General features: G+C 35.7%; 1 protein-coding gene across 1 annotated transcript in view; it reads left to right on the top strand.

Annotated features, from left to right (window-relative positions):
• Positions 1 to 26131, top strand: part of SLC16A7 (solute carrier family 16 member 7) — a 73294-nt gene that overhangs the window by 28753 nt on the left and 18410 nt on the right. Inside the window, exon 2 of the mRNA XM_005148057.3 lies at positions 13974 to 14216. Coding sequence (XP_005148114.2) covers positions 14003 to 14216 — 214 coding nt within the window. The 5' untranslated portion in view covers positions 13974 to 14002. The remainder of the gene's footprint in view (positions 1 to 13973; positions 14217 to 26131) is intronic.

Raw genomic sequence — 26131 nt, 5'->3', positions numbered from 1 at the left:
ATTGTGCTTGGATATCTTAGTCCTATTGAGGTCTGTTAAGTAAACAGCATAAGGTCATTTGATAGGTCTGGATTGTTCTACATTTTTAGAGGTTACCTGGTTATTAGAATTCCATATTAATGGTTGTGTTCGGTGACACTGGCACTTCCTTTTAAAGCATTTGCTCAATGATCAGAACATTACCTAACATTCAACTTTGCTTTCTATCCAAGAGAATTATAGACAAGATCTTTTCCATTTCAGGAGAATACTTCAGTTGTGAGACTAATCAGGAGGATGTTGCCAGTACATCTTGATAAAATTGTGCTATTTCAGAGGCAATAATCTCATATTCCTTGGCCTGTGAAAATGAATGTACTAACAAAATTTAGCCTGAGCAGGAGAAACTGCTGCTTTGGAGGTGGATATGCAGACTATGTTTTCCTGAAGTGACTCTATTTCTGCTACAGACATATTGACTCCTTTAACCATCAGCTAGTTTGCAAAGCTCTTGAACCTGTTTTGTTTGAAATAAAAATGTGTGTATGTGGGTTCTCAAGCCCTTTGTTGAACTGAGACATGGAAGTCTTGCCTGAAATTATAAGAAAAGTCTGATGCAGAATGAAAGATTCAGGTCACCTGAAACATAAGTTGTTGCCTTGACTGGAAGTCTATGCTTCTATGTCAGTCGTGGAGTTAAAAGTAGTCACATGTATACGTAATTAGGATTGGTACACTCATATGATACATGAATTCAGGTAAAAGAATAAATCCAGTGGAATCCACAAGACCAAGAAATTGCAAAACTTGGAGAAATTTAATGTGTCAATAAACTTGACACATACTAATCAACTCATACTGGAGTGGCTGTATGCTCCAGGATGAAAGAGCTTATGTACACTTAATACATCTCTCAGCTGAAAGCTGAAAGACTCGATACATCTCGTGGCTTCATGTTCCCTGCCCTAGGTACATCAACCTATTCGTAAAATAAACATCTGCTTCGGAAAACTGCATATTTATCACAGTCAGGTAACTCATCATTGTTATCCAGAAGAAACAAAAATCTGTAATCAGCTATTATATTTGAATTTATCTTGATGCCACATTTTTCTGTGAAGTGTAGTATCCTGGAATGCACATAATAATACAATTTTGAATAGTGAACTTTTGGTAAAATATGTCTCTGTAATTGACAAGGATATAGACTCCATCTTAGACTCTGTAGTAGTCATCTTATATTAGTCCCATGGTGCAAATATGGCCTAGAGCCATCTTTGCTTTGCTTAAATAAGCACTTTATTTCTACTTCCTTGGCAATTCACCATGATTTTGGAGATAGTTGGCAGCAAATGGTACAGTAATATTACCTTAGTTTACATCAGAACAGGTATGTATATTAGAGCAAAAGCTAGAGATAACTGAAAAACTCATAAATAGCCAGAGCTAGACTCCTCAAAGTCCAATTTTATTTTGCAAAGATGAGTCATAGCTTTACTCACATTTTGGAGATGGAAGCAGCACTATTTGCTTCATCTTTTTGCACTCTGATATTTGCTCGGGAAACCTGAACAAGTACATTCTGTAACTGTCCTTTGTCACTTCCTAAAAATTCCAGGTTTATTAGTGCTGCATCTTTTAACAGTTATTTTTATTCTGCACGAGGCAATCACACATTTCCTCACCAACGGCAAAAAAAAATCTTGTGTGTTCAAATTTCATTTCATAGGTACTACCAACTATATACATTGTCTTATTTTCTGAGGTGTGCAGGCACAAGTCCCATGTTCTTTCTACACATGAAAGCCATAAACATTTATTTGGAGTTAGTTACAGTAGAGTTCATTTTACTGTTAGTATAAACACCTTTTTTGCTGAAAAGATTAATTTTGCCCTACATAACTTGCAGCGTAAAAAAAAAAAGAGAAAAAAGCAAAACCCAAATTCTGTGTTTAAGATACAAAATGCAAAATATCGTGGAAAGGTTGAACAGAACACAGACTTTGTACTTGAATCAGATTAAAACAAGAATAACCTCCCCTCAGGAATACCTTGCAGCACCTCCAGTAATGTTTTGAGAGATAACTGAAATAATGAAAAGTATGTTTGGAGAAGGAACTGTAAAGAAGATGAATGCTTACTTAAATGCAGTTATCCCAGAAGGTGATTGTTGTTTCATCTGTAGATGTTGACTTAGAAAAGACCTAGTGAAATGACAATTAGAAATACAGATTTGTAGTTCAAATCCATCTAAGCCTCTGAAGTCAATTGGGCTGTGTGGAAAATAAAAGCCAAATATAGGAAGTGTAAGCATACCTATGTATAGGTGGGATAATAGTTAAGACTGCAGCAGAAATAAGAAAAAGAGTTGTCTTTAAATGTTTTAGTGAAACATATAAACTCTAGAGTTGGGAGTTTGTACACAAAGAAAGTATTATTGTCTTGAAGACAAAAGTGTAATTTTCAGTGGGCTATAATGCCCTTAGGCTGTGAATTCTAGCATTGTATTGCTTTCTCAAGGAAAAAAATTGAGATTTACAGAACTCTACTGCTGCTTTCTTGTCTTGTTATCAAGGCAAAATGAATAGATATGTGGAGTATGCTGTACATGTTTTTAGATACCATGAACCAATATAATCTGCATGTTTACATGTAGAAAGCTGGGCTAAACACTTGGTTTTATGTGTAAGTTGGCTTTCAGCAGAAATCATTTGATAACAAACAAATGTGTGTACGTATCTGCTTTTCATGAGGAAAAAACACAACTCAATTTTTTACCTCTGAACTGATTAAATGACTGCCCTGGAAGGGACAACATAGTCATTGCTTAGATTGATGAGCTTATTGCCCTACAGTCAATATGGGTTACTTTTGATTTATTAAGCTTCCAGGTAAATATGAACTAACTATGAATATTTTTACTATGCCCTTTTGCTAATTGGAAGCATGCAAATACCACAAAGATCTTTATATTGCTTGTCTCATTTGCTATATATTTATGTAAACTCTACTGCTCTTTCTATTGCAGCTTTTCTGGTGAAATTTTGAGGATTTGAATTATTTTAATCTAGATTCTCAATAATGAGAATAACAAGTGTTATCTCAGTTCACAGTAGAGCTATCTGAAGTGTAAAGCTTTTCTTGTAATGATACAGAAATGAAAAAGCTAATACGTGTGAGTGTGTTTACTTTGGTGTGGTTTGGGCAAAGGAGGGTTATGCAGAACTTTGGTATGTGGGAAAAGTTTTATGGTCAGAGTCCAGCAAATATTGACAAAAGTGCATCTTGTGGATTCATCAGGTTACTTTTGAGTAATGAAGCAATGCTACCCCATATTCTCTGTCGAAAATGATTAATTTACCTGCTAAACTAAAACTACTGGAATAGCAAGTTCATATTGCATAATTAGCAAACTTGCACTTCAGGACTTCAGTTTTTGACTCTGCTGGTTTTGGGTTTGCAACCTAGACTGTGGCCTATTTTTATCATCTGTTTGTAGTAAGACAAGTTTGCCCCGGCTTAATGTTTAGAAAGAGCACTTTACAAGAGGCTAAGGAAACTGGTAAATTGTGGTCAAAAGGCTGGTTTCAGAAGGCTTATGATCCCCACTGTAAGCTGGGGAAATGGATGTTATACAAGACAAATGTATAATGCTGCAATTAAACAGAAAAATCCATAATTGGAAATTCAAATATGGAAAATATTAAAAATATGGGGAAAAAAATAAATTCTAGATTCTTCAGAAATTCCTGATGTCAGCATGAGAGGGAAGGGTTATCAGAATTAGGCAGCATTTCTCTTGCATCCTTTAGTGGTTGGTCACCTCTTTATCTCTTTAAATCTATCAAAAAGCACAAAACTTTTCAGTGCCACTGTGCCAGAGGAGAACCACAGGCTTCATGTGTATATTCTGGAGATTCCATGGGGATTTAGTAAATGGAAGAATAAAAACTTGCAAGCCATGCAGGTATAAAAACATTATGTATATTAATCTCTTGATTAATTTTAAAGCTTGCTGAAAGTTAGTCAAAGATTGTTTTAGCTGCAGCACTGTAGAACTGCTCTTTGAGAGCTGCAGCAGCGTGTTGTACTCTTTGGATGTTGTGTACTCCGTAATAGATGAGAGGTTTTTTGATCTCCCCATGTCCAATTTCTCACAATGGGTGAAGGAACACACATCAGAATTTGATTAAACCATCTTGGTCTTTAAAGTTGTTTTGTATATATACCAACAGGCCACCTCATTAACACTTGGACAAAGTACACAGTAAGTTTGTCATTAAACATCCTTTTCCTTCCCATGGAAATCAAATACAATCATAACTTCTTTCTTCCCTGTATTTGTTTATGCTAAAGTATTGTCATTGCCTAAATTATATTAGTTTTGGTACGTACTTCAAATGAATTTTTTATCATCATGTTCCAGACTGGACAAATAATCATCATACATGTACTTATTTTATGTAGGACAATGCCATGATACCTGAGTAGAGCTGAGTTGCTTCAATGGCAATGAGGCGACAATGAGCTAACATAGCTATTCAGCTCCTACTAGCCATGGTTAGCCATTAAGAGACAGCATGGTTATCTGTGTAGTACTGCACTGTCCCATGTAAATATATACCTACTTATTTTTTTATCTGTCTGCTCAAAGTTATGAACTATCAGATAAGAACAGATCTTCTTTTACAACCTTTCATTAGCGTAAATATCAGCATAAGAAAGGTTGAAAGCTGAGTGTGTTGGACATAGCTGTCTTCTTTAAAGTTAGGTGATTAGAGATCACAGATGTTACCTTCCCCTACATCTTCCTCAAGGTGCTATTAAAATCTGATTTTTGGACTTAAGAAATATCAAATGCATCTTCAAGGATGGCTCGTGCATGGCCCCAATTACAAGCACCTTGATAGCATATCTACATGATTGTCTTTCTGCCTGGAACAGGAGACAGTTGGAGTAAGAAGCATACCTTGCTGTCTTGCTTTGCGTTTTATGTGCCATGGGTATCACTGGTAATGAGAATAAAATTAAAAAATTAATGTCTCTGGTTTGAAAAAACTCTCAGATGGAATATGTCTGTAAGAAAAATGTTGATATTTTTAGAATTCTTCCATTTTTTATATTAAACCACTTTTTATAAATCTATAAAAAGTTTTAATCTCTGCCAAATTCTGTTAAAACAGATTAAGTTCTCCCTTCCCTTCCCTTCTCTTCCTTTCCCTTCCTTTCCCCTCCCCTCCCTTGCCTTTTTTTATTTCTTCTTCTGACCTAGTATGTTTTAGTAATTCTGGAAGAACTTCTGGATTAATTTGTTTTTATTATATTGTGCTTGGAATCAGTGGTTCCCATTTTAGCTTTCACTGGCAGAAACAGCTCACATATCAAGCCTTTATGAGCACAGCTGTATTGATTGGATTTTTCAGTTTGAATTATCTGTATGTTTTCAATTTTATTTCATACAAATAGATGGCTTACTTTCTATACTTTCACACAGCTTTTAAAACCTACATTAACTGAATAGCTTCTTACTTATGACCTAAATAGCAGGGAATTTTTAAGACTGGATACTTACAATTGCAGAAACTATTCTGGCTTTTCTGAGATACAATGGTTCGCAAGCAATTTCTTTCAAAAACTATTTTCTTTATTGTTAGTTTTGCTGCTTCTGCCCATTTTCTTTTTTGCCTTATTAGTGTAATTTTCTATATAGTACATAATTAACTGTAGCTTTGCTAACAGATAATTCACAATTTGTTAGATTTCCCAGTTTGCAAATGTGAAAGTCTCTATATCATCAGAAGTTCCTAATTTTTTCCATTTTAGTACTATAAAAAGTATTTCTTAAACTAGTAACAATTTCCAAACTGGCAGGAATAGATGAAATGTGAACCCTGTCTAAGCTTTTGCTTTCTGGAGTTATATTCCAGCCTTGGCCTGTTATATATTTCCTGTCATATGCTCTTAGAAACAGAATCCAGATCAGTTTATTTCCTATTACATAATCTAAGTAGATGTCACTCAAACTTAAGTATTAGTAACTATTTCCACCCATGGGAGTCACGTGTTGCTCGAGTATAAACAAAAAATATTTTCCCAGTATGTGTGAGATGATGCATCCAGGCAAGGATGTGACTGGTGGGACATATACAGATATATAATATATTATTTTGAATATTCTATATATATATATCATATTGAAGTAGAGAAGACAGGGGTTGGATTCTAATCTTGAAAGCACAGAGCAACTTTAGTAAAGTTTACAGAAATGAATATCATAAGAATTTGCATTGAAATCTGTTGCGTCTTCATAATGTCAAATATTAAGCTGATAGATGGATGTGAATATTATCTTCAGCAATAAATGATTTAAATATTGCCACTTCCAAATTATGTGATTATGTAAAAAGATATGAATTTTGATTTTTAAAGCCTTAACTAATAGCACAGCCTAAGAATAGACTAGCTTTTCCCATCATTGGTATTTTTTTCAGTAGCTTAGTATTGAGAGAATGATATTAAAATGATTATATGTTATTATTGATAATGGAAAATCTGGTGCTTTGGAAAAATTATGCTATTTATTTTTCGAGCAATGTGCAGCAGCTGTGCACACAACTCCATTAACACTGACTTGAAACTTTTTTCCATTTATAAAATATTACAAATAAGTTAAAATATAACTCTCCATCTTCCAAACATCAGAACTCTTAAAAGTATCAAATATGCAGCTCCAGATTTACATTATTTTCATTATTCTGAGTATTGTTTTTTTTATAACAATTACTGAATGTGAACATTATAAGAAAGAGTGTGTTGGAGTACTGAAAAGGCTTATGTTATCAAAATGGTTCAGAATTAGTCTATACAGAGTTATAATAATAAGCTCATAGAGCAGGTTTTATAGCTGGTAACTACCATAGTTAAATGTGAGGGAATAGTGGTAGAATTTAAAGGATGGTACAAAGTGGTTAATAACAAATCAGTAAGTGGATCAATATTCTTGCTGTGCAGGGAGCCTGCACTTGGAGTTATAAAGGATGGGCTTAGCTGAACTTAATAAAACTTGTTCTTTAAGGGTACAATAAGGTTTTGGATTGGTTTTATGTGAAATGTTGATTAATTTCATGGTTTATTTTTTTCCAGGCATGCAGAATTTTTAATCAGCCTCAATTTATTGTTAAAACTGATTAATTCTTCCAACTGAGCCACTGGCATTTTCAACTTAGCCATCAACACTTAATTTCAGTAGACTTAAATTTGGGTGGAGTGCCAGCCTCTATAAGCTAGGTATTCTATTGACTGCTTTTTTGAAGTAATTAAAGCAGAATTGCAAACACTTTGGTTGGAGTTCATTTCACTTAACTTTAGTCATCTAGGCATTTATTCAACCAGAGTAAGCTAGTCGTTAGGTTTCCCTTAAATTCAAAGAAAAGCGTAGTAACAGAAGACATGATGAATGGAAGTCCAGCCCATGACTGTAATTGTAAATACAAATGCTGAGAATACCAAGAGAACGTGGTAGCACAACATATGAGATTAAAAAAGACCAAACCCAAACAAAAACTAACAAGCCCCCCCTTGAATATTAGCATTAGCATTAGCTTTATTATGCTGTATTAGCATTAGCTTTACAAATTTTGTTAGTCATGTCACGACTGACCCAGCAGTGCTCAAAATTTGATTTCAATGATGTGACAATTCCAATGTAGTTTCAATATATTTTTTTTCAGACTGGGGTTCCAGTTCTGTAAAAATCTGACTTTAGTGACTGACTTAGTAATCACTTTTGTTCTCAGCCTCTGTTTAAACTGTGATGAAATAGGGCCTTAGTGCAAATGGGATTTTAATTATACTCCTCAGCATAATTTATGCATCTTGGCTTTTATAGGGCAATGTCTTCCAGGGATCACTTCAATCTCAGTAATCCTATTTTGAGCCCTCAAACAGGAAGAAGGAATTATACGACATGTGCCTTTATTCCACTTATTACACTTAGTAAAAGTGGATTAGACTTTTCATCATTCCCACAGACATCAGGAACTCTCATCTGCAGTCAGCCTTGTTTAATTTAGCAAACAGTTTTTGCTATGCAACTTTCCCTCCATTCTGCTTCCCTCCATGGAGCCTGCCTCTGCCAGCCTCCTAGGCATTTGGAAGAATGATATTAATATGCCTTCTTTGGATGTGTGAGGGGCTATTACTTTCCCACACTGTCTTCAAGCACATACTTGTCTTGTTACTGTTTGAGGGGGATGACAAGTATAATACAATATTGATTCTGAACTGTAAATTTTGAATGGATTGAATAACTCCATGTTTGTTTCATAGATATGAATATTTACAACTAGTCCCTTCTCTTCAAGGGAAACGGAAGTTTGTTTTTTCTCAGTCAGATATACTTTATACTTAAAATATGCTTACTTTATACTTAAAATATCTCTAGTAATATATTTTAACATTGTTGGATATTGTGCTATTGAAGGCTGAAGTGAAATAGGCATTAACATTAAGGGAGGTTGGTGATTTTTGTTGCTTTGATGTTTTGTTTTTTTTTCCTAAAGATTAGCCTAGGATTTTAGCCAAGCCAGTAGATCCTAATGCAATCCTAAATACAGTTTAATACAATATACTACATATAGTTATTTTATTGTCACATAAAGGTCTAGAAAACATTCACAGTTATTGCTTTTTGATTCAAGCCTGTTGGATAAATTTTACAAAAACCCACAGCTTTTAAAATACCAGGTAGCCTGGGCAAATTTTAGCTGTCTTGGTCTCACACAGGGTGCATTTGTTCTGCAGTCTAGGCTCTAGTGGAAAAAAAGGTAGTAAAGTGAGATTCTGAGTGTATCTGTCATCTACCTAGGTTTCATTTATCGCATATTCCTCAGTCTCTGAATACAAATATTCAGAAAAAAATAGAGAATATTTTCTTCTTTCAGGACAATTATCCAGTTCTTTTAAGGCTGGATAACAGCTCATTAGGAGCTACTTTGCCTCCAGAGCGGAGTAGTTAGACCTGAAAGGAGGGAATAAGCTTGATCCTTTCAGTAACAGCCTTTCCCTATCTTTTCTCCACAAAAAGGAAAATATCCCAAGTCAGAGCAGAGCCTTCTCACAAAGCTGACAATATTTGTTTTTTCTTCAAATACTGAATATTGCTCACAAGGTAATGACAATAGCTGTAGAAGTTGGTGAGGCAACACCATTTGATGGGATGATACCCACTATCCTGCCATCCTGCTTAGAAATCATTAAATGGCTGTTAATAAATTAAGAAAATTAATATTTATGCAACTTTTAAGCACAGATATTTCATAGGAGTATAATTCCTATATAGCTCATTATTTTACTAATGCTACCACAAAATCATTTAATTCAAATACAGCAATGTAATTAACATTCATTAAGGGTAAGTTAGAGCAGTGGACTATTCAAACCTGTAAAGCAAACATTGTACTTCACCTGTGCTCCTAACTCGAGTATTAAGCAGTACTAATTATCTGCATTTGCTACTTCACAAGCTTCTAAAACACACATGTGCTGAAAAGTCTCGGTCATAACTCACAGCTTACTTGGACATTAGTCCACGTCCCAGCTCTGCCACTGACCTGGGACAAGCCATAGGTTATGTAGGCTGTTATATTTGTTTCCTTTGTCTAAAAGTGGATCATACTTCTCAATCATGTGCAGGGATGTTTTAAGACTGGATTTGCTCACTTGCAAAGCTTTTTGCAGTCCTTGGCTTACTGAGTGGAACTGGAATGCAGACACACGTGCCAAATATTCCTGCTGTCCTACAGCAAGTGGGGATAGATTTTTCCCATGCCAGCTCCTCTACTCTGGGACAACTGGCTGCTGAGTCAGGTGTTGATGTGGCATATTGAGGACAAGGCAGACAAAATGCAATCAGGAAAGCAGTTACTCTAGTGCTGCAGAAAAACAAAACTAAACCTCCCAGTAAAACCAGAGTCTCTGTAAGCAAGAGAAGAACATAACCCCTTCTCAAAAGAGTCTGACAAGCTGTTGTATTGATAGCTGATTCTGCCAGCTAGGAAGTGCAGAATTTTAATGAAGCATAGGTACAAGAACAGTCTGAACAGGTTGATTATGACTAAAGTCTACAGTGCATGATATCAAGATGCATTATCTGTCCGTAGCATTTGTTCTTAGATTTACCTTGTTGCTTGATTGCTCCTTTTTTTTTATTTTTTCCCCTTTTCCTTTTCCTTCCTCCCTCCTTTTCTGTCTTTTTCTCTTTCATTTACTAGTTCTTATTTGCCTAATTAAGTTCAAATGTGCTGAGATTCATTTAGTAAAAGGTGTTGAATATAAGATGTTTTAAAAGTGTGCCTGTTGCTCTCCTATTATTTGTTACTAGACACATGCAGCTGTTACTACAGTAAGCTATGTTCTTATCCGCTGGTTACATAAATGGGATTTATACAGGGAACTAGAATAAGCTTAGAAGAAAATCCTTGTGCACAGTCTGACTCAGGGTAAGAAAAGGCTGAGCAACCTTTCTGTATCTGACAGAGAGAAAGGAGATTGATGGCTTTACTCAGGGCACACTTAAGTTGCTATTCCCTGGCTGCTTCCGTGGGCTGAGGGCAGGCAGCGTTCGTCACCCACTGCTTGCCTATAAAAGCATAGGTATGAGCAGTGCTTGCTTTCTAGCTTGAAGCACATGATGGAATTCATATGACTGACTAAAAGCGCTGCTGGTGACCTTTTTTTACTCAAGGGCTGCCTTTTTTTTGTTTGCTTCTTTGTCTGGTACTGCGTCCTTGACATGAGCATCATCACACATGCCTGCTTTTGTGATTTCTACCATATTTACTTTTATTCTTTGCAGCCCATAATAATATCTGAGAACTCTGGAAAGGCATTTTGCATGTCATTGCTTCATTCCTCCCCCTTCTGCTTCTTCCCTTGTCAACATTTATATCCACCAATCTAAAATGCTGTTTTGTTTTGATTGCTAATGGATTTTGCACTTGTCTGTGCAAATCTAGGTTTACATTAGAGCTAGGTATATGAATGTGCTGTATTGCTTTAGTTCAGTTTCAGAGATATCAAGTGCAGATTTTACCAGAAAAGAATTGCTTCAGCTCCTGAGATACTATGAGATATTTGTGATATTGGATTTAATGTTTCTGATAAAATGAATATTTTTTATATTCCTTTGGTGCAAATATGTTTTTATTTTTTTTTCTTTTGTCACCTTTTATTAACTGGAGCTAAAAGTGGCTATCATGGTCATAAATGAACATTAGGGAAGCTATTATTAACTCTACTCTGTGGGATAAACAGGAGGTGTGAGATATGAGATCCACGCTCTTTGTGACAGCGAAAAGTCTAATGCAAGTTAGCAGCAGAGAGGGCCATATAGTGGGCTCTGCAGCAGTTTGCCTCTAGGCTGAGGCATAGGAGCAGCCAGAGCCCTTTTGCTCTTCTTCTTAATGTCCTCCTAGTTTACTGTGAAACATTTGAAGAAACCAAAACACTGTCAGAGCCTGTTCTACTGCCCTAAAGGGGTAGATATAATGGGATCTTTCCTAAGCACCGATGCTTTAGTAACATTCATGAACTTTCAGCAGTCTTCCGACTAATGTGGTGGCAGTGATTTTTCAAAGTGTTTTTGTATTATTTTTAGGAAAAGGAGTGCTTCCTCAACAAATTGATAATCCCTTTCCATTTTTATGGAAAGCAATGCCTTGATGTTTTGTGACATTATTAAAGTTTATAATACAGATAGAAGTGTTGTCTTATAAATATGAAATATGAAAACAAATATGCTCAAACCTTTGAAGTACAATAAAACAATAGTTAACCTTTTATTTTTATATATATATTTTTTTTTAGGAAATAACCTAAAGTTTTCTCTGATGAACAGAACAACAACTTTCTGGGACAGATAGCAAACTGTTGTTTACTGTCACTCTGTTCACAGAAACCAATTTCTGCTTTTCATGCTAATTTGAGGTTTTGTGCTTTTAAAGGCCATCAATCCTCACTATGTGTGTTGTAAGGTTTTATGGGCTCTCTGAGATACTCTTCCTTTTAATGAGTCCTGATTCAGCAAAACAAACTGGTATTTAACTTCTTGTCCAAAATTAAGTCTCAGCAACCAGAATTGTCTATACTTGTACTTGTGGGCCCATGCAGAAACAAAGTACACACCAGAGGTTCTTTCTAGACATGCATATAAAAAAATTTATATGCTCTATGTACAGAACAATAGATACCTACTATTGCCAGCAGAAAATCTATATTATATGATGGAGAAGTCAAGCTACCTGGGCTTTTGTAACATTGCATAGAAGTGAGATATGTTAGTGGTTGATTTAGCTTCCCCACGGAGGTCTGCCAATATCAGGGTAATGCCTAGAGTCAGCTTCAGTAAAGTGGAGAGTCAGAAGTACAGTGGATTTCTACCACAGGGCTAGCCTAGTGATAGATAATTTTAAAAGGAACACTTCTCCAGTTTTGTGGAATACATCACACACAGTACTACATGGTGTTTACCCTGAAAGTACTCAAAGTGCTATCCCAAGAGATTAATATAAGCTGACACAGTTCATTTTTTTTAGTTTTTGTTAAGGTAATCATATCACTCCCACTGGTAATGCAGTTTGCTGTGAGAAATTGGAATGTGCCATAAGTGGCACGGAAGAAATCACATAGAGACTAGCTGGTAATCATTAGCATAACAGCAACCCACACACTGTTATCATCCACAGCTTTTGATACTGGTGTGGCAGGAGACCAATCAGGAGTAATAAGCTGCTGAAGTGCCTAAGAAAGAAACAGGGAGGAATGAGAAATTTTAGTTCATGCTGTCTGTGTAGGCTGGATTACATAGAAGAAAACACAGTGGACTCCAGCTCTGTGTTTAATAGTAAAGGGATTTGATACTAGAAAAATCTCAGAATTACAAAATGGATTTTTACTACATGTTTTCTAAAAACATTTTACAGAACATAGAAAGCTGAAGTTTTTAGATGCCAGGATGATAATAACAGTATGAAATTTATTTCTGGCTTTAGGACTTTTATATGGATTACCTGTGTTTTCTTGAGCTTCCTGAATGTGTTAGTTGCACCTCTCATAACTTCTATATCACTCTGGTGTCATGTATTATGGCAAATTCTAAATTGGAGAATAGCTGCGGAAAGTTTGTGAGGTTATTAGTGAAAGACTTTTTGATGTCTTCTGACATGTTGAAACATAGCAAAAGTAGTACCATCAAGCTTCACCTTGATCCTGCGAGTAATATCAGCATCACTAAATGAAGATGAACATTTTTAAAATAGGAGTACAATATGGGATTGTAAGATTTTGTATTTATTTTATGGATACAGTGGGAATTTTAAATCTCTGCTTAGAACCCGTCTTCTTGATGTTCTTACTTGGTAAGCAGGAAATATCAACAAGGTCAAAAAGTGGATAGTGACAGCCCATGACAAAAAAAAAGTAATTAATTTACTCCTTACTGTTATTGCTGATGATTTTTCTGAGGTACCAGTAAATCTTAGTAACACAATAGCATTACTGATAATTTACTGCGTTTTTTTTCTGTTGTTTCCTATACGTCAAATTTCCACAACTGATTTTTTTTTCTGTTTCATTCCTGTGCTAAATCCATGTTGTAAAAGCAGAATTAACCCACACAAACACATCACTTTCCTATAAGTAACTAATTGCAAATACAACTTCAGTGACTGAGATCAGTAATTTGTAACAGTTGTCAGATACTGAATGGAATATTACAAATATTCTTCCACAACTTTTTTTGCAGAACAGATTTTGCTTTCAAAAACAGGTACTCGCGTTCTGTGGCCCCATGAAAGCTGGACATTTGTCTCTGCTCTGAGGATTCTTTCTAATCCCCGCAGATAATGATTGAATATTGTAGTTTTCTAAAACAAAACTAAACCAAACAAAACCAAAAGCAAGCTGTTTACAGCCTTGTGTCTTCTTTTCTCTTTCAGACTAATTGGAGAAGAAACAGAGATCAAATATGCCACCAGCAACAGGAGCACCAGAGTACCCACCTCCAGATGGAGGTTGGGGATGGGTTGTGGTCTTTGGCGCTTTTATCTCCATTGGATTTTCCTATGCATTCCCTAAAGCCATTACAGTATTCTTCAAAGAAATACAAGAAATCTTCCACACATCATATAGTGAGATAGCTTGGATATCATCGATAATGTTGGCTGTCATGTATGCAGGAGGTAAGATATTTGTTAAATTCGCAAATATCATAAGTGGTTTTATTTTTCTAAGGTCTTAATGTATTTAAAATTAATTGCTACCTGATATTATTGTTATTACCTGAAGGATTTACCAAAACACATTTCTTTTTGTATCATACTTTATCAGAGACTACCGGTAGCCACATCATCATTAAAGCACTGTTTACTTTCTTTTTTAAAGCATTCTGTATTCTCTTCCTTTTTGTTTTCCACTTAGGGCATTTTGTTTGCTCCTGTACCTAATTCTGTTTAGCAATCTTACCCTAAATTTAGTTTCTGAGAGTCAACAGTTTCCAACAAATCAATGTCCATGTAACTTCTCCTGGGGGTGCATGTACATTTGGTCAGTTTCCACTGCCTCTGTGAGATCTCTCAGGAGGTCAGGTGATGAAGCTTAAACACAGAAAATTATAATGGCAATGAGGGTTCATTAGTCAGACACAGATATTCCTTTGTAGAGGGGGGTTTTGTGTCTTGTCCTTAGTTGCCCTAAAATAAAATCCTACTTTCCATTTAGGCCAAGAGTGATGTTTCCTACGTGCTATCTGTATGACAGCTAATATACAGAAAATATTAGCTTTGGGACTGAAATGAACAGTGAATACGAATTCTCTGATATATTTTTTTCTTGTGAGAAAGCAAGAGCATGACAGATGAAAAAGGTTTTTAAAGTATAAAGCCATATTTAAGTACTAAGTGCCAAACCTGCTTTGGTAGGCTTTGTGTCCATCAGATTCTAAGACCTAGGTTTTGCTTGATTTCTTCATTCTTTCAGATTATTTATTTTTTTAAGTATTGGTGGAAGCTAACCATTACTTAGGCAAAACACTTTTTCAGTCAAGTTCAGAGGTTTGAATAAGAGGCTATGTTATAATATTTTATAATAATTTTATAGTAGACCTGACATTGCCTTTTCTTTGAATGTTACAAAGTAATCACTTGGAATATATCAGACTGTTTGCAATGATGAGGCAATTAAATGCATGCATTTATGTATATGTGTGTGTATGTATATATACAAATGTATAAATGTATATGCATAGAAACAGAAAATATTGTGCCAATAGCACAATGAGATTGAATATCTTTAGTCACTGAAGAGCACCACTCCAATATTTTTCAGCAGTGTTGTCTGTGTAATAGTAAAGTGTGGTATTACCAGGTCCAGTAAGCAACCTATTGAAGGAAGCATGAAGTCTTGTTTTTGTCTCTGATTTCAACCCACCTACGTTTTGACACCTAAATGACCCTACATCCTTTCACAGTCAGGGAAGAGCAGTAAGTACCTACAGAGAGGAAATCAGGCTACCTGGGTGGTTGTCTCTAGCTGTTTTCCCCTTCTGACTGTAAAAATGAACCTGCACTCAGGATACCATTAACTCAAGCACCTCAGGTAAATATTTTTCAGTTCATGGGATAGTAAAATGGATTCTTCTTTCGAATGCTGGGGGAGATGGGGACCTTATAAAGTCATCTTGACGGGTGGTGTCCATATCAACAAAAGCTTGCTGTTCAGATATTTTGATCCTTTTTTTATTCACATAGTAGTAGAAAATCATAACTTATTCATATACTAGTAGAGGATCCTACAGGATTTTATAGGACCAGCAACTGTAACTGATTCACCAAATACACCAGGTGAAGAATTGAACTAATACTATCAAGAGTGAAGTTAAAGAGCAGATATGTCCCATCACATTTAGGTCCCCTCTAATGTAGTCGCTTCTGAAGGCAGCAACAGCATTCACACTGTGGAGTATAGATGTGTAACTGTTGAGGCCCCTGAATAAGGGCTGGACCCATCTGGAACAAGGGAAAAACAAAAGTGTTGAAATGCTGGAGTTAGTTTCTGCATTCTCTATGCTGTGACTTTTGACCTGGACCGTTTTTCACCACTTTTTCAAATGAAAGTCATATTTCCTAAAGGCATAGCAGAGGTACTTTTGTTTTACTCTTTGAATAACATTTCATTTATGCCATTTCTGTAATCCATTTCTGCAATCCCTTTCTGCTATCATTCCAACACCCATGTTCAACAAGTTTTATTAACAGTACAGGTGCAAATCGTAAAATCATAGAAAGGTTAGGGTTAGAAAGGACCTTAAGATCATGCAGTTCCAATCCCCCTGCCACAGGCAGCGACACCTCACACTAAACCATGTCACCCAAGGCTTCATCCAACCTGGCCTTGAACATTGCCAGGGATGGAGCATTCACTACCTCCCTGGGCAACCCATTCCAGTACCTCACCACCCTAACAGTAAAGAATTTCCTCTTTATATCCAATCTAAACTTCCCTGTTTCAGTTTTAACCTGTTGCCCCTTGTCCTGTCACTACAGTCCCTAATGAAGAGTCCCTCCCAGCATGCTTATAGGTCCCATTCAGATACTGGAAGGTTGCTATGAGGTCTCCACGCAGCCTTCTCTTCTCCAGGCTGAACAGCCCCAACTTTCTCAGCCTGTCTTCATACGGGAGGTGCTCCAGTCCCCTGGTCATCCCTGTGGCCTCCTCTGGACTTGTTCCAACAGTTCCATGTCCTGTTTATGTTGAGGACACCAGAACTGCACACAATACTCCAAGTGAGGTTTCAAGAGAGCAGAGTAGAGGGGCAGGATCACCTCCTTCGACATGCTGGTCATGCTCCTTTTGATGCAGTCCAGGATATAGTTGGCTTTCTGGGCTGCGAGCACTCACTGAAGCTGACTCATGTTATGTTTCTCCTTGATCAACACCCCCAGGTCCTTCTCCGCAGGGATACTCTGAATCTCTTCTCTGCCCAACCTGTAGCTGTGCCTGGGATTGCTCCAACCCAGGTGTAGGACCTTGCACTTGGCATGGTTAAACTTCATGAGGTTGGCATCAGCCCACCTCACAAGTGTGTCAAGGTCCCTCTGGATGGCATCCCTTCCCTCCAGTATATCAACCGAACCACACAGCTTGATGCTGAGTCTACTCACTCCCACTGTCCATGTTGCCGAGAAAGGTATTGAGCAAGACCGGTCCCAACACCTGTCTGTGAATGCTACAGTCCCTGATAAAGAGTCCCTCTCCAGCAGCCTTGTAGGCACCCTTTGGATACTGGTAGCTGGATGCTTAGCTGTGGTCATTTTTATCTGTTCAATCAACACAGCTTTTCATGTAAAATACAAAGCATTCAGTACTTCTGCCTTTTCTCTAATACCTCTTTTTACTGTTCTGGGTACCAGCATACTAAGTTCACATGTATGTTGACATTAAAAATTACAAAATAATTTACAGTTTATTCTGCTAACACCTACTGCAGTCACTATGAAGATTATCAGTACAGAAACACTAGGCAAAGTTGTTTAGGCATCTTGTTGCAGACTTGTGGTTTTAAAATGCTGATAATGACAGCCCTGCCTGATATAAACACTCTTTGAAGCCATAGCTTCTCTAGAACTACTTCCTAAAAAATAGGCCATTTAGACAATCACTGGCAAAATATGAAATAGCAATCAGGAAGAACATTTCTGAAGGAAGTCATTCCATTGTTTTTACTGTCTCAAGGTGGTTTGATTCCTTAGCATTTGATGTGCTGTAATGTGAAATACACGTTTAGACCATGAGTAAAAGGTGCATTGTTTACTATGAAGTGTTATATGTATGTCTGTGACGAACTTTGTTCATCTTACCACTAATTAAGGTAACCTGAAAACATCTAAGATCTGTCATCCTCATTAGAGTTTAGCATTCAACCTATTAATCATCACAGTGGGGTCAGTGAATAAGTTGGAGTCTGTGCAGACAGTCTTTACTTTAGAGGCTGCAGCCTCTTGCAGTAATTAGCTGGCATCTGTGTTTCAGTAACAAGGTATTAACTTACCTTTCAATGCCTGGGAAAAAAAACACAACAAAAACTAAACTAAAAACCTAATAAAAAGCATCCAGTAAGGAGCTAGAAGAATGTTAATTATGTTTATCACTTACTTCATACTTAGAATAAATGGCATTAAATTATAGCAGACCATCTGGCAATCCATATGGTCTCCTGCAGTCCTGGTTAATTCCAGCAAACAGGTCAAGCACAGCATTCACCCCGTTAGGAAAGCACAAGGCAGAGGTGACAAATCTGATAAATCAAATCAATATGAAACTCTTTTCCCTTCTCTGTCTGGCATAATATTCACTTTCATACTGGGGTTTGTTATTGGTTTTGTTTAATTTTTTTTTGGTTGTTTGTTTTCTTAAGCTCTCTCTTCCCTCCCCACACTTCCCTCTTATCTCCTGGATGTTTGTAGGAGTTTACTAAAAAGCCATCCCAAAAAGCAAGATCCTGTGATGGGATCAAGGTTACAGGTATTGCATGTTCATCCCATGCTTGAAAAAAGCATCCTCTGGAGAAGAGCAATAGTTCTGTCTCCATGGCAACTCCTTCTTCTGTCTCTCTTGAGCTAGACTGTCGATTGTATTATATTAAGGGTGATGGTTTTGTGATGGACTCCTACACCCGAGGGACTATGAATGAGACCACCAAAATTTTGTTACTGGAGGACAGGTGCTGGGATAAAATGGAATTATGTGCATTATCCTGACAGGGCAACCTGTGTTTCTTTATGTTTACAAAAATATATTTATAAAGCATGTATGCGTGTATATATTCTTATGCACACAAACTATGTATTCACGTACTTATAGAATCATATTTATGCTCTAACACACAAACATTAAGGAACTTAAGGAAAAGATCAAATACGTCTGACCTCAAGTTCTTCATTCATTCATTCTTCAAAACTTCACCTTTCGCTTTGCACAGCGTTAACAGCCAAAGGTGTTTAGAGAGCTTCTTATCAGAGCTTGATCTGTTTCCAGTAAAAATGTTTTCATTGCTCTCACTATAGGTTTGATAAGAGCCTTAGTGGCAACTATGAAAGCCATGTGACAGGTCTGGTGCTTTCAGACACAGCTGACCTTGAGTTTTAGATTTCCTTAGGGAAAAAGCAGTTGGTTTATTCACTGGTCTTTAAGTCTTTTTCTGTCATTTTTTTCAAGGACAGTTTCAGGTTTGGGTTTGTTTTTTGTTCTTTTGGGTTTTTTTTTTCTGTGTATGTGTGTTTTGTTAGTGTTTTTTTTTAATGTTGTTTGGGTTTGTTTTTGTTTTGGATGTGACATTGGTTATAGAGATTAGCTTGAGAGATGATTCTGTAATAAATCCTTCAAGCCATACCCATCTGTGAAATGTGGTATATTCTTGCTGGTCTGAAGTTCACAAAGGAAAAGGTTAGTTTAAATTCTAGATTATATTTCTAAGTAAATAATTGTAAAAGCACCTTCAAAAAGCATCTTTAGAAAGATGCTATATAAGTCATTAAAACACACTTTAAAAATTAAGTCTTTAATAACTTCCTCTCTCTTTATCTATATTTCTTAAGTTATTCAAGTTTGAGGTTAAGTATTTCCAAAGAGGAGCAAACCCTTGAAGGATTTTTCATGTGACAAGACGAAAATAACCCATAGACAAGTTCTCATTTTGATTTTCCAAATATTAATTTGGAAAATAACATATCATATGGTATGTTCAAAATATTTGTGGTTTTATCTCAGTGGGTGTTTCAGTGATATTGCTGTGAAGATGAAATGGCGCGTATCATGGAGATGACAGTTGTGAAATCCATGTAACACAAACAACAGATGGTTATGGATTTTTACTTTTGGACAGGAGCTGGACTCCTACACTTTTCTTCCTCCCTGGTAACATTTTCTTATTTTGGTTTTACAAATACTGGCAGAAGACATTCAGTGGCCATGGATAAAGAGATGGAGAAACTTTCTTATTCCTATGACCTCTGTCCTTTGTTGTCAGGGACAAGTGTTTTTCTCCATCAGAATATGCAAAATGTTGAATTTTAATAACCTCATTTAGAGTGTCCTTGAAAGCAGAACTTATCAATGTTCTGAATGCCTCATGGGCATAAGGGAATACTTCACATTTAGCCTAAAATATACCTAAAACATCTATTGCAAGTTAATTTGAGACTTAAAGATGTAAAAGAAGGCATAACGAGGTGACAGAAGAACAGAGCGGTTTGAATCTTACTAACAAGTGGAGATAAAAACAAAAAAAGAGATATCAATAGCAACAAAAATATTAAAAATGTACAGTACTTCAGTTTTTAAAAATAGAAGGCCTTAATACTAAGGAAGCCTGATAAAGCTTCCTAAGGATAACACAGCCACTTCTTAATGTTTCTTGGAAGGCTCTGAGTTTTATTAAAACTATAACTGGTAGGGCAGTGTTCTGCAATAGCAATGCCTATTTTAAGACAGGCCTTCCCTAAAATTTAGAAAACACTCTTTAAAATCATCATGGGAAGAAAGATGATAAAAAGCTGAACTGTTGTAGATGGTTTTATACAGGGATGGTTTTATACTTTTATTTTCAAACAGCTTTCTTGTCCTATCTACAGGAGCAAGCTGGTATTTTACTTTGCAACTTTCTATGTTTGGCTGAACACATAAGACCTAACTGTTAAATATTCAGTGCCTTTTGGGGATCCTATTTTGTCAAGTATTCATGAAATTTAGTTTTTACTGGGATCTACTGAGCCACACTCAGGAAGCCAGTTTCAAAGTTAAGGACATGCGCTCACTGAGAGAAATAAGCGTTGGTATTTTCTGTCTTTTATTGTAGGCTTACGTTAATTTTGAATAATTGTCATAAAGACATTATGCAATGAAGAAGTCCCACTCTGCTACTACCAACCTCTTTCTAAAGAGGTATCCGAAACATAGGTTATTAGTAATGAATTGATGCATATCATAGAAATATTAGCTGTCATTTAAATTCGGTTAATTCGAATCCTTTACTAAAACAGTTCTTATTTGCATATAAGTAGGCAATATGGATACCTAATGAATATTAGTTAAGTACTCTTTTCCTGTTTAAGGCTTTGTGTTTGTTTTGATCTTCATTTGGTTTTATACTGAGGGATTTCTATAAGTAATCAATATTGATGGCTTTTTTATCTGAAAAAAAAGATTCTTTTTTCTCTCCCACTTCGTTTCAAGTAATGGGCAAAGTCGAACAATAATAAATAACACGCATCATAAAATACATTTTCTAAGAGGCTTAAACTTTGGGTTTGTTTAAGAAAGATATCAAGGGACAAACATAGGCCTTTGATATGTTCATTGAGCTTGTAAATCTTTGACGAAAGAATGCTTATTTTCTGTGTACTAATAATGTTGGAATAGTTCCCATATAGTTTTTCATATCACTGGATCATACAATGGTTGTATTTGTGATGTGTGTCGGGTAATTCAAAGGTAATAAAACAATGGTCTTGCACAACTGGAAACCATGAGATACTTAAGCAGATACCAGAGAAGTACTGTGGGGAAGGAAAAGCTTTTGTATAACATTGTAGTCACACCAGCACTTCAAATAAAATAATAAACCCAGCACTTTACAAAGAACTTATTATAGAATTTTACTGGTCCATTGTTTTGGAATCTCTAAGAACTATTCCCTTGTTTATTTTGAAAGGTATATTCAAGGAAAACAGAGTTGCACTGATATGTTTAGAAAATATTCTAAGCCAGTATCAAATGGCAACAGCTGAGACTTTTACTGTGGTGCATGAAGACATATAAATCTATATTTGTTGACAGAGGTAAGTGGACCAGGGACTTAGTGATGGGTTTATGCTGATGCCAGGAGAGCAACAGAAATCAAAGAATGAGGTGGTTTTGAATTGTCTTTTATAATTACTTTGAACTTTATTTTAATTTATTAACCAGGTTTGAATATTTTTTTGCAGAGGTCACATGTGAGACGTAGAGAAACATATGAAGAGTTTTTAATTAGTCAAAACCTTTTCATGTAACAGTGATATTCTATTAAGTTTGCTTATGTCAAAGAGCACAAAAAAATCTGCATCTTTGGCAGGTAACACATGTTGGAGCATAAAACGAAAAGAAAATCTTACCTTTCTTTTCCACAAATATTGGAAGGGGTTTTTTAATTGTCAAGAAACAGTTAATCATTTTCAGTTTAGTGTTACCTGACTTTTGTTCAGTCAAATATGTACTACTAGACAACCAAATGAAAGAATGTGATTAAAGTAAGAGACTGTATTGTGAAACAATATGTTGAAATAATACATTGATTTCCTCATCCAGTTCAAATACTTCTAACAACATTTTCTCACTGATAATGGGAACATGTACCCTGTTTGGTTTTCTACATATACTGCTTTGAACCACTTATCATTAAATGCTTTGACTTTTAGAAAACTTTGAAAGAAACAGTGCTACCCTTACAGCTTTTTAACAATAGTAGCTAGAGATTATATGGCCAGGATTCCTATTTATTCTTTCTCAGCCTAGGCACCTACATTTGATCCAGTTGTCTAGATATCTGTTATCAGTCAGTAGACACAAGAATTTCTTATTCATCCCTTCCCAAATTAAATGTTCAAAACACATCAAATAAATCTTGTTTTAAAGACTTCTGTGTCTTTTGAGTGGTAAAGGAATCTAGAGGAAGACTGGCACAAATCTGAGGTGATGCTACCCTATATGGTTGTTGCCCTATACTAATACATTATATTTCACTCTGTTAGAAACCTTAAATCCAAGAATGTTCCTGTTAGAGATATGTACCCATGGTTAGTGATTTTGAGCTTGTTCTGGTTAAAGTTTGATTTTTCTTCTTTAATTTACCTCTTATACAGTGCATGCGTTGTAATTCCCCCATGTTTCAGTGATGCTGATTCAGTTGTACCAGTTTTGAAACTATTAAAAACACCTAGTAATTTTAGGATTACCTATTAACTTGTAACTCTCTAATTTTACAATGAGTTTCCTGATACCCATAATTCCCTTTCTTCCATCACCAGCTAAGAAAAAAACACAACCAGGAGAATAGCTAGTTTGTCTAATAATTGACCAAGTTTACAATCTTTTGCAGATGATTGTAAGCTGATAAAATCTATGGATCTGTTATATTTTTTTCTCAAAATGGCTTAAGGGCCTCTTTGTAGCACTTCCCTGTCAGAATCAGCTGGCAGTGCCAATTTTGTCTGTACAAACCTTACTCATACTGCTCTCCTGTAGAGAAACCCTTTGTTTTCCAGGAACAGAAGTTGACTGATTTGGTTTTTTTTTTTACAGGAATGGGCTTCTCTGTCCTGCATGTGCTGCTTCTAGATTTGCAGATGCGTGCTGATTATAATCTTGTTATTTTATACGTTGTAGAATAACTTAATGTTATGACTTCTCAATGACTATGCAGTGGCTTCAGGGTCGGACTGGCAAAAAGAGGTGACAGGTGTCCTTTTTGGCCTTCCCTGGAAGGGGGAGTAATCTTGTGTCCTTGGAACTGAAGTTTCACTCAGAAATGCTTCAAGAGCAATTCTGTTCTAAACTGTTTGAATTATTGGCATGTACCTAAATTGCAGAATTGACCTTTCCTAATTATGATGTTGCTAAGCTTTTAGTGTGTGTAATTAAGTAGCTGAATCTGTTTTTATTTGCCTAATCAGAACACCTTTAAATTCCAGAGCAGCAAGTAAATAAACAAAGTGCAAGAAGTTTTACTTCTGGATACTCAAAGACTGTCAATGCAGGAACTATTAAATCCATAGGAAACCAAGATTCTTAATTTACAACAAAATATTTAATTATGGAACATAATGCTTTAAAGCTGGTGAGAAGTAGCATAATGTTGCTTATGACGGTGTAAGGATTATTTAGTTAGTTAATTTACCTGGACATCTGCCCAGCAAAACACAGGAAAAGAAAAGGATTGAAATAAAATAGGCCCATTATTGATAAAGAGCTTTAGGTTATATCCTACATATGGTGAATCTGCAGGTTCTCTTTGAATTTATAGCAAAATGTTCTAAAGTCACAGTTAGTTAATGACACTGGATTTTAAAAAAAAACCAACCCAACAAATGACAGTAGAAAACCTTCCAACAGATTCATTGGTATACATAGTGATGAGTGATGTTTTTGTTAGAGACATGTGAAATAAATGCCTGGGACTCCATTCCAAGTACAGACACCATGCTTAAAAGGTTAAAATAGATTTTTCTACCAGCCTAAAGTCAACATATAAATATATTTATATATCTATGCAAATATTCTATCCAAAGCTGTTTGTAACAACAATATCTCTTGAGAGTATACCTTCATTGACTTAAGTGCTTCCAGAGACACTCATTAAAATCTCATTTTTATTTATATCAACCTGAAAAAGACATCCATGAATGAGTCATGTATTTTCCCCCAAATAAAATACAAATAAAATATAGAAGATTAGCTCTGAGGATTCACAGTGTTTGAAAATACCGGTGGTATTCACTTTATTAAAGTAATTTAATTAAACATTTGACTCATTTGTCAGTAAGATTATCTCTGCTTCATAAATAAAAAATAAAATCTAAGGACAAAGTACAATTTGACCTGAAGTATGAGTCTCCTAACTTCAATTTTAATTTATTGGATTCCATAGAGTTCCAGTGCTGCGAAGTGCACTGAGGGGTGGAGAATGGGGCACTGTGACTGTAAGGATCATTCTAGTTATTCATTGAAGCAACAAACTGTAACAAAACCCTTTCAGCTAGTGACCTGAAATTATATGATTCTCACGTGAGAAGAGAATTGCTCAACATTAGAGACGGTTGTAGATGCTGGTGGCCTGAAAATAGTTTTTGATTAACACATTTTTATTGTCATAGAAGTTACGGAAAATCTCAAAAAAAAGGTTTGACAAAAAAACCCAAAAAACCCCTCAAAACCCCCTCTCTCCTATGGGCTGGACTTGCCGAAGGACTACACCTCCTAGAATGTGATGAGGCAGTTCAACTCAGAGTGAGGTCCAGTGTGTGTTATGTGACTGCATATACAATAATAAGTGACACAATCCAGCAATTTAACTTGTGTTAAATTAATAAACTCTAGTGCTGTGATTTTAAGTTTATTTGGTAATGAAATGCAATATAATACTAAATGAGCTGAAACAAAATGTTTGCAATTATTTTAGCTAAGAGGAAGAATTAGATCATGTGTATGGCAGATAGTTAAATTTCCTAATTTGTTTCTTTGTATGACAGATATTTGCGATATTTTAGAGTGACTTGTTTGAAGAGTTTTAATTCTGATCTAATTTAATTTTAATCCTGAAAATTCTGAGACTTTATATTTTTATTCCATCTTGGGAATAAAATGAATGTTGATGCCTAAAAGAGTTTCATGCAATGCTAGTTCTAATTTTATGTATTGTTCCTTAAAAATCAAATACTATTTCACAAAGATAGTACACGTGGGGTGATTCTCTTGTCTTTCACACAGTGCCATATTTTATACCTGTGCAAAGAGTTTGCAAGGTTATATAAACCATTGCCATCATGATTTATCTTTCCATATTTACTTACTCAAATGTAAACAGTAACCTGAGTTCAAAGCACTTGACCCTATTCTCAGAAAAGCAGAGCTGAAGTGGCATGTGGGATTAAGACAAGAACAAATTTGGTCATAGAATTTTTTATGGATCATTTCTCCTTATGTTATAAAAACTTTACCTGACAAGGTGTTCAGATATACATATAGCCTAGATTGGAGAGCTTTCTAACCAATGGCTTTCAGTAAGATGTTAAAAGTTCCTAAAGAAACAGTTCTTGCTATGGAAAGAAAATAACTTCTTTCATTACTAAACCTAAGTAATATTCTCCTCACAGACACACATATGAAGTCCTCAGAGAAGTGGGTATATTTCATTGGATTATTTTAATATGTTCTGGCTGAAGAATATCAATATAGCTCCTTAGATGAAAAGTGGCTCCAGGAATGCATTATGTTTAGGCAGCATCTGTAATACAAATCATTGGAAGCCTATATTTTAATGGGTACTAATTTATTTTAAATTTAT

The sequence above is a fragment of the Melopsittacus undulatus genome, chromosome 5 (genome assembly GCF_012275295.1).
Source record: "Melopsittacus undulatus isolate bMelUnd1 chromosome 5, bMelUnd1.mat.Z, whole genome shotgun sequence".
NCBI lineage: Eukaryota > Metazoa > Chordata > Aves > Psittaciformes > Psittaculidae > Melopsittacus > Melopsittacus undulatus.
The sequence above is the reverse complement of the archived record's forward strand: the minus strand, read 5'-3'. Positions and strand labels throughout refer to the sequence as shown.